Source organism: Galendromus occidentalis, unplaced genomic scaffold, assembly GCF_000255335.2.
Source record: "Galendromus occidentalis unplaced genomic scaffold, Mocc_1.1 scf7180000075894, whole genome shotgun sequence".
Lineage (NCBI taxonomy): Eukaryota > Metazoa > Arthropoda > Arachnida > Mesostigmata > Phytoseiidae > Galendromus > Galendromus occidentalis.
In genome coordinates, this window is record NW_003803884.1 from 54,589 (window position 1) to 64,552 (window position 9,964).

The 9,964-nt window shown below is 50.9% G+C and overlaps 1 protein-coding gene across 1 annotated transcript; it reads right to left on the reverse strand.

The window, feature by feature from the left end:
- Positions 1-6,046: 6,046 nt before the first annotated feature.
- Positions 6,047-9,577, reverse strand: LOC100901145 (uncharacterized). Its single transcript, XM_003738333.1, has 9 exons — positions 9,474-9,577; positions 9,167-9,294; positions 8,943-9,020; positions 8,657-8,754; positions 8,422-8,509; positions 7,508-7,636; positions 7,211-7,400; positions 6,308-6,444; positions 6,047-6,162 (listed from the first exon to the last, which is right to left on the reverse strand). The coding sequence occupies exons 1-9, from the start codon at positions 9,575-9,577 to the stop codon at positions 6,047-6,049; spliced, it is 1,068 nt and encodes a 355-aa protein (XP_003738381.1).
- Between the last annotated feature and the right edge of the window lie 387 nt (positions 9,578-9,964).

Sequence of the window (9,964 nt, forward strand, 5' to 3'; positions counted from 1 at the left end):
TCTTCTCGCATTGGACTTCAGAGATTTTCTGCGAAGGCACAGATTATACCGGAAACTCACAACTTTCATTTATCCGGCTCTCGGAGCTCTCTGTGATGGAGAACGAGTCGTTCGAATCCTGTGCACGCGCCACGTCAACGAGAATCCCGACGGAACTTCTGCTCCTGAGAGCAGACTGCGTCGAGCTTCGCAAATCGTTGCTCCCCTCCTATTGTGCTTGCTCTCATCCGGAATTTCCGAAGGTGGTTCCGTCGTGCCGACTCAGCACTGGACTACCCTGCAACAAGTCATTGCTGCGTCCGCCAACGCTTAGAATTCATGGTCCCACCTCTTCGTTGTCAGGCAGCGTTATTCGCGGCCAATGGAACGAATTGTTTGGGACCTCAGGAGAGCACCCGGTGTATCCTTAGTCCATAAGCCTTCGACAAGGCAATCTTTCCCCAGCACGAACCACGGAAATCACCATTGGACGGAGCCTCCAGGCAGATTTCATGGTAGCAAAACGCCCACTTGAGGTTCAGAGCTGCTCGCATCAGATCTCGCCTCGTAAATATTCAGTAGCTCCTCTTAGTAATGCCCAGAGTGCACTCGCTCACGAACAACGGATTTGTGGACCGATAGCAGCGGGAAAGTCAATAGGCTTCCGTTTTTTGTCCCAAAGAGAATAGTGTCTCCCTCTTTCCGTCGGGAAGATCTCGACTCACCACTACCCGCTCCACGTACGTCGCTGAGCGGAGTATAAGCCGCAGTCGCTGGCGGTCCGTTCGATCTTACCGAGGTTGGAACTACGATATTGCACAAGAGCCGTAGTCAAACAAGCGCATGCCAATGGCAGACATCGATTCGCTCCGGTCATGACGTCCTTTGTACCGATTGAGAGTTTCTGATGAGCGTGACCGAATGCCCGTTGAGCGACCTCACCGGGGATATTTCACTCCGTTTGATGTCAGCAGATGAGACACCAGGAAATCTAGAACTTCTGACTGAGCTGAGCTCAAGCGGCATGACAATAGCGCAGGATTCCCAGCGTCTTGGGCAAATCTCGTTTCATGAGGTCGAGCTCAGCAATATCAAATTCCAAGCCGACCGATTCTCCCGGCTATCAACTTTCGTCAAACGTTCCCGTCAGTGCTTAGTTTTTCCCGAGTTGGGAATCTGCACCGGGAAACGAAGGTCTTCCTACGCGTTTTGTCGATCGTAGTTCCGAGATCTGACACTTGATGCACGATCATTCGCATTAATTACGTTGATTGACAGTTCCGCTGCTGCGGCGCTTGCGGAAGAACGCTGTTTAGAGAGCCGGAGTTCATTCTCGGAAATTATATCCGGGATCGAGCAGAGAATTTATCGCCACCTCTGCCAGAGGTCCGAGTGTGACCTCCAGCCAAAATCTCCTTCCGAGAACGGTGGTAGTAATCGGCGGCAATAGGGAATGACGCCGATCTGAGTCGACAGAGGCAATACCATCGATTATCCGACTTCTGTAGTTTCAGTCGAGGTCGTTCTGGAAGGACGTGAGCGAAGTCCTAAGAGCAAAAGACCGACGGGCTCCAGTCCCGACGGCTCTCGTTCCCACCAGTGGCGCAGTATTAAGCCCCTCGCGGACCAGCTCAGCAGCCTGGGGAAAGGGATGGCGTATTTTCCCCATTTCAAGTACCTACGACAAGAGTTTGTTAGGCTTTAGGCTTTAGACCACATTTCTGAGCGTTCGAATCGCATTCGTTCCGATGAAGCCCCTGCCGCCCCTCGTTACTAGAGGAAAAGATACGAGGAGGTCGGAATGGGAGTCGTTTTCCAGAGAAAATGGGGAGTTCCTCCTCCCTCGTGAGCTCCAGTTGCTCGAGAAGTCGGAAAATAAATCGGGAAGCGGGTCGGCCCTGGCCGCGATTCGCGACACTGCTCGCATCGTTCATTCTGATCATTCCGCATTTTCTCTCCGGCGCATTCTCTCGAGCCCTCATCTAGTCTTTATACTCGGTCGACGACCCTGTTCGTTTGAGATCAATATTTCCCGACAACATCCTCATTATTGAGACTCGCAAATATTTTCAAGCGACAAGCATCATCAAATTCCACGGAGGAGAAGGAGAGTGACGCATATCTTAATCGAGTCGAGAAAAACCAAGCGGAGCTCGTTCCCCCTCACCACTTGAAGAACAGAAGAGAGATAGAGAGACATCGGGCAATTCTAGCCGGAGCTTAGGGTTTCGAAGAATTTAATATGCATTTATTCTACCGTTGAACTTCCGACCGCTCCGAGTGCTTCCGAGAACCACTTTTTAATATGAGGAAACCGGGGTATGTCCGAATCCGGGACGATGTACGCATTCTTCAGCCGGACGCGCTGTCCACTGTCCTTGTTCGGGGACGTGATTCAAGTTTGTCACAATTCTTCCGATCTCAAGGGATGAATGAGCCCATAAAACGCCAACGTCCGTACGAATGGCACGCCCTCGACTGAGTGGAGAATTACTCACGCTGAGGGGAACGTTTCGAATTCACAGCAGCTCGTAGCTAGCGGATGTTCTGGTGCCATCTCGAGCCTGACTCTCACCGGAGTCCCTGCGTGGAACGCTTTCGAACGATATTCATCGCGGGTCGCAGTCGAGCCTTTTAGCGGCGATGCGACCCCCGGCTTCGTTATCGAGATCCACTCTCCTTCAGGAAAGCACTATCGAACCTGCGCCGTTCGTGTCCAGAATCCCCTTCAGGTTCTTTCAATGATTGCGTCTACGACCGACTGTCCTGCCAGCGGCGGGGAAAAACTGGATCTTTTGTGTCCTGAATCAGCCACGTAGACGCAGCCCGGCCGCTGGAGTCAACAATGCAGTTGGCTCTATTTGCATTAATCTTGCGTGAGGAATGCGGTGACTGTCGCTAACGAGTCGCATGTATGGACTCACCTTCTAACTCAATTCTGCATGCAGGGCGATTCGGGTGCCGTAGTAAACGCGCATAGTCGCTTCCGCTGACTGGTACAGCGCGTGCCTCGCTTTCGGTCCCTGTGCTCCGGGCGCGTAGGACTACGCTACGCAGGAATACGTTTCCTCAGATGGGGAAAAAATCGTCGGTGCCTCTGGAGAGTTTTCAGACCTCTGATTGAGCTGATCTATTAATGAGGCTTCCGGAGTGAGTCGTGAGTCGTGCGATAGTTTACGGCCTGGGTAATCACCGAATACAGCCCCGGAGTCATCTGTTGGGAAATTCGCCGCACCGATGATTCTTCCCTGACGAGCCCATTCTCCGCAAATGAATGGTCCTCCACTCGACCCTACTGCGAGGTACCCTGATGACAGCGACAGATAAACGGATCCGTCTCTCGGATATCCTCGGATTAATATCAGGTAAAGGACAGGTATCTGGACGGGGTTCCGCGCAAGGAAGCCCTGCATTGATTACAAGGGGACACATTGAGGGATCGTTGAGAGAGCTTGATCCGTATTTCTGATTGTATGTGTGTATTTTCTCCTTGTTCAAATCGCTCGCGCCTCCCTGAAGAATTGCGGGAAACGTACATCACATTATCGCCACGTAAATGAGTCTGATTGAGAATTGTGAAGTGACAGCGTTTCCGCTCGTTTCGCTCCCTCTAACAAAGGTCGAACGAGGTGAAGGCGGGCTGCTGCTCCGAGCGGCCTCCCTCAGATTAGGGAACACGTCGGTCGTTACTGGAGTGTTCTCTCTGCTCTGATTTGCCTAAATTACACTCTCATTTGTCCTTGGCGACTTCGGAGCATTTAAATTAAGCACTCTATTCGTCGACGAATTTTCGACAGCCCGTAGCTGAGGGACCGCCCGACGCTTCTCCACCTCATATAACACCTCGAAGGGCTGTTCAACATTCTTTGCTCACGAGTGTTTGCCGTACACTCGCCCAGACTTCGAGCAAATGGAGCAGAAGCTTCGAAACATCGTCGACTTCCAAAACGTTCCGAAACATTGCTCCAGAGATTGAAGTCTTACTCGGCTGAACTCCTCGCCGAGAGACTCCTTCGCAAAGCGAAATGAATGCGTCTAATAAAGTTCCAGGAAGGAGATACATGTCTGAAGTTCTCGATCTCATACTGCGATGAACATGGCTGAGCATGGAGAGATTCACTTTTTAGACGGAATCCCCTTCCGAGTCGGCGACGTGAATGAAGACAAGAGTCGCATTGTGGAGAGTGTGTTCGAAAAGCAACGAGAACGAGATAATCTCGCGTCTGAGAGCTGCGATTTCATTTTATTCCAAAATCCCGATAGTTAGCGAAATTATCGGCTCGGGTAGCATCGAGATCCCTCCACCAAATGCGCTGCTCGAGACGTTTATCCGAGCATACCTAACTAAGCTAAGTTCCTACCCTACCTACAGGCTAGAGATTGCCACAATAATTGAATGATTATAGACTTCGGAACGCACGTGTCCCGGAGGATATCTGTCCATCTGATCATTCCTCGGCCCCTCAATCGAAAGGCTCGCAGGATGATGAGAGATAAGCAATCGGACTACACACTCTGAGAAAACCGGCTCCGCGAGCGGATGACAGCGGCTTGATGGATTTTTTGAGCGGGAAGCAGACGAGAAAACACAGCGTGAACCAACAAGAAGGAAATGTTCAAGCTAACGTCGAGCGCTTGCGGGAACCTCCTGTAATGGGTGATGTACTTTCAAGCGATGTGAGGCAGTTTAAGAGTAGGGCTTCATCTGGGCGTCGGACGGCGGGACGATATGAGCGTGAATAAACGACGCATCATTAAAAGATCTGCGTGAGTGAGTCGGCAGCTCAGTCGGCCGGGAGCCAGATCTGGAAAATTCAGAGTACGCTCCTCAAGCCACGGAGGCCCGGCAGGAGTTGCTCGAAAGAACGCGCAGACACGCAAGTGTTCCCGCTAAGCTCCGGCCACGACAAACCCCGGTCTGCAGACTGCATTCAAGACTTCCTCTCCTGTTCTTCTTATCCGCTTTTTGCCCCTCGCTTCGATCTGTCCGTGGCGACCCGAGGGGAGACTTCCGCAAAGTGCTCCTTGATCCTCTTAGAAGTTTCCACGTACCTAGAAAATCTGGAAACGGACTCAATTTTAATAGCGGACAGCAGTGACGTCGGACTCATCGATCGGGGAAAAATCGCGTAAGCGAGGTGAGATCAGAGCCGGGAAAAACACTGCCAAGGAAGAGAGTTGCGGGTATTCGCTGATCGACGAAGTTTCGCGATCCGTTAATAATGCACTTGAAGTTTTGAAAAGATCGGCTTGTGACTAAATGAGACTCTTACATCGTTCTCGCCTGCTGGGGCAGTTCGCCGGGAAAAAACGATCTGCGGAATGAATTCCCGTTTTCCTGCTCCTGATCAGGAAGCCTCGCAATCAGAAGAATGACGAGTCCTCGGAAAGTGATTTATATTTCGCAAATCAGGAGCAGCAGTTCGGCCACAACGGGAGAAGACCTTATAGTCCCTGCTTTTCATTCATGACAATAGTCGTCCTGCCCCCATGAAGGAAAAAGTCCTTTACAAGCCTGGGGACTAATCTACCATCAACATTGTTCCCTGCCTTCGTCGGGGCCTCCGTCGATGTTTCGAATCAGCGGAGAACACGAGTTTCAAAAGCCCATTGGAGCAGAGCTTTCTTTATGAGAGTGCCTCCTATCGCAGAAATTGGTTCTGATGAATTCTAAGAGAGATTCCCGGTCCGAGGACGGGCCTCGCGACTCAATCTGAGCTCTCGACAGCAACAGCGGCACTCACTCGTTAAGATGAAAGGGCAAGCGAGAAAAATCTTCCAAAGCAAAAATCCGTAAATAAGAAATATCGTATGAGCTTGTGAGACAAAATAGCGGCGCACAGCTGAATGGAGGTCGCTAATGAGCTAATAAGCGGCGGCGGCAGCAGCAGCAGCACCTCCACCACCGGAGACGGAGGTGCTTGTATGACCCGTCGCTGGCTTGAACTGGGATGTGAGGAAGCGCTGAGTAGAGAGCTTTCGTTTTTTACTGGTTAGTTCGTCTTACCTGCTCGTTTTGCCTTTGATTCTCCTGTTGGCTCTTCTCGAAGAGGTAGTCCTGCTCTAGTCAGTCCACGCAGGGCAGCTGAGTATAGCGTAGCGAAAATCCGGCCTGACCTTCCATCGAGTTTCCGAGGGCGTCCGAATTCGATGTCACACGCATAATGAACGGCTTACTGTGGGCTGCGGAGTCGAGAAATAGTCCAGCGGAATCCCTCTGAGCTTACGGGAAATCGTTCAACTGATGGTTTTTCCCCCGCATGGAGGAAAACCGAAATATGTATTACGGGCATATTCTATTTATACGCTCTGGCTATTATGCACTCACAAATGAGGACGTTCTTCTCGTGGAGTCGATTCCCGCAGAAACGATCTTCTCCTGGTCCCATGCCGTAAGTGGAACCTTGATCTATGGTGACGAAATCGTCCTCGCAATCGGCGCCAGAAGTTCCGCTGTCGTAAGGTCTTGGAAGGGACGGACAGAGATGAATGTTGAAGCAAGACAACATCAGCCGACGCGAATAATTAAAGCCAATTCATTGGTTCTGGCCCTGTTCCACCATTAGACAAGAGCTGTCTCCCATCCTCTTAAGAAATTGGAATGGCCAAAATTGAAATTCCTCAACAAGAAAGCTCATAGCAACTGATGACATTCCCAACACGGGGCAACCAAGGTGAGTGAGATCGCCAACATCCCCGGGAGAGGACAATCAGACGCGAACACAGAGCAGAAATAGTCGGATGCCAAGCCGTCAACGGGGTCAAGGTATGTGCCGAGAAGCAGAAAGAATCCCCCTCGCCTTTGAATATGTTCCGGAGCTCAGGTTATGGTCAGGAGGTGAATACAAGAGAAGAATACTCGAGGAGAATACAAGAAGAGCTCGGTCGGATATCTATTTCCACATGAACGGGATTGGTCATTCCCTCGGGAGTGGATTTCCGGAGAAGGGGTGGTTGGGGAATAAACTCCGTATTCGTTCGTTTGGTTTTCTGCCTTTCCGACGGCTATCCGAGGCCTTCCTCAACGGAAAAGATAGGTGAGCGGAAGACTCTTGTTGCCCGCTCGGGAGAGAAGAGCCCTCCCGATAGCGATCTCGGGGGTCGGATCCTCTCTTGGCTGATTCCGGAGCGCTCGTCCTCACACCGTCTGATTAGCGCTAATTTACCGCGGCCCGAGTTCGGAGGAACTTCTCACTGAATAAAGAATCGATACCACTCCACGGTGTCCTACCTTCCGAAGCTGAACGAGTTATTGGTCTCAGTTTCCCATTTGATAGAGCAGAAGTTCTCCTCGACCCTAAGGCAAATAGAGTAGCGAGTGCTGCTGAAATATCGCACCGAGGTTCCGGTCGACTTTCCGAAATTGAAAGAGCGAACAATCGATGACGGCGAACGGAAGTACTGAAGACAGCCGGGCGGAACTGTAATTTAGGAGGATAGTCAATTGATGACGGCAATGATGAGAAATTTTCTCACGGGCTCCCGTGGCGATTCCTGATTCTCCCCGAACTCTTCTATCCGAACTGACCGATGTCCAGGCTCCCGCAAGGGATCATCGAAACCTTGATCCGCCACTTCCTGCTGTGGCTCAAGGCCCCGGTCGACACGACACTGAGGACCACGGGATTCCCAGATTGACGTCCAACGTCAACATAAACTGAAAATGCGCGACATATGAGTGAGCCGTGATGATCTTCGGCGCGCCAGCTGTTGCGTAGAAGAAGCCATGAGTACATATATGTGATCTAACGCGGTCGCTTATTGAGTTCGGGAGGACAATGCGATTCTCTCGTAAGTATATGCGTCTCGATTACTTTCGCAGATATCATCGAGAGCACTGCTTCCGCGGATCTCCGCTCGAATTGAATGGCGAATGGTGTCCTCGTCGGGAGCAGCGGAAAAAAACTCTACCCAGCTAGGACCTTCTACTAGAAATCGATTATGTGATATGGAAGTAGATTTCCGAGAGTCTCTTGTGCAGCTACTCCCCTTCGATTGCGAGAGGCATATGAGATGGTGATTGTCATTCTAGCGGGGAAAAGGCCGAATCAAATGAATACGTTTGTATTGTTGCCTCCGTTCAGGGTACACCGACAGCTCTGCGAGCGAAGTTCCCCATCGGAATCTCCAATATAATCGTGCGGAGAGTTCCACCGGCAAGGATTCCTCCTCACTATTCAGCCGCCGTCCATACTTTAACAGGATAATGGGATCCCTAAGCCGATTGTCGCCGACATGAGGGAAGAAGAGAGAGGAAATTTTCGCCAGATGGAAACGGAATTCGAAACAGAACCCACTAGTCCCGATGATTCCATTCCGAAACTGGTCGGCGGAACGCTCGTGGAAGTCCGTATCGATGTTCGGCCCGCTTCTCGTTAGCAGGTGCGTATTCCGATGGATCTCCGGAAGGGGATTCCTTGCTCTCTGATATTCGGTGCTCACCGTGTTGTCCGCTGTTCTCTCCACAGAGAATGGGCAATTTCTCTCCGACAGTGTTCCGCACCATGAAGGCGTCTCTCGAACAAACCCCCTATAGAAATAGGAAAAATATCCATCGGACGGATAAGATGGGACAGAGAATATTATTATTATGTCATTATACTATAATATTATTATATTATGAGGCATGCAGGAGAATCCTCGGAAAAATCTTCGGGAGTAGGGCTGGCCAACCGACCTTCTCGTCGGGTTGAGCGAGAGAGAATTCGATAAAGTCGAGACGAATCTGACAAATGTCCGGAGTTTTCTCCAGGGTGACATCGCACGTCGACGTTCCTGCAACAACAAGAGAAAACAAGCCTTTGTGTCGCCGAACGCCGTGTAAAACTCTTGAATTATTCAGTCGGCTCCTCCGTGTCGTCAAAGCTGGGATTCTGAGAGTGAATTTTCTTATCGATCCGGAGGGAGAAAAAATATCGCTCGCGGCATGTGAAGCGCCGCAGAGCGGGGAACGAATATCTAACCTGTTTCTCCCGCGGGATGTGATGGATTCAAAAATTCGGTTTCGTTCTTCTTGTTCGTCATTTTGCAAGTGAAGGAGACTGAAAACGCAAGGCAGTCATTCGAGAGATTATAGAGAACGACCGTGGACTCATTGATTCCCGACCATGGTTTGAGAGTCGACAGCGAACAGATAATGATCGCGCAGACGAACTCTATCGCGAGTTCTCCTCATTCGTCGGCTAACCTCTGCAGCAAACTCCGTAACCTTCGGCACACGAGCCGACATCAGTTCCTTGTTTGGCATCGCAGTCCGCCTGCGTCACACAAGTTCCGTTCTGACCGAGTTTGCCCTCGCATTCCTGGTTGCGGTACCTGGAAAGTTCGAAATGAGCTCGGAACGGGAAAGCTTTCGTCTCCATGCCATGCGCGAGAATCCCTCGGAGCAGATTATGATTTTAAAGCCCGAAACAAAGGTTCCATTCGACACTGAAGCTCGTCGCGAACGTCGAGCACGAACAAGGGCTGGAGCGCTGAGCAGTCCCCGAACTCACCGGAGGAAAGTGAAGTATCCCAGCTGCGGTCTGCTAGATTGTGCACTCACAGAGCTGAAATCACTGACGGACAGAAGGAGCACAACGGCGGCTAGACTCAACATGCTTCGAGTTGTAGTCGAATCACTATGATTTCAGTCGGAGTGAGAATCGTGCGATCCGGAATCCTTTTCCATGGGACTTTTCTTGAGAGAGTAACATCTCAGAGAGGGAAGAGTGCAAATGGAATCACGTGAGCGGGAATACCAAGAAGGCATGATGCAAATTTCCAGCCGCATCCGAGGGGAGCCGAGCGACCCGCATCCATCGTTTCTAGGTGACAACCGTCTTGACTGACTCACCAAGCGAGTGATACGAATCCGATCGATAGTAGTAGCTGGTCTTCGCGTATGATGTCTCTGGTGCGCTCGAGATTCGCTAACCAAGGACCGTGAAGCCGGTTCTGTTTCCGTCTATGACTTCAGGTCGGGGAGAAGTTCTTTATGTCTATT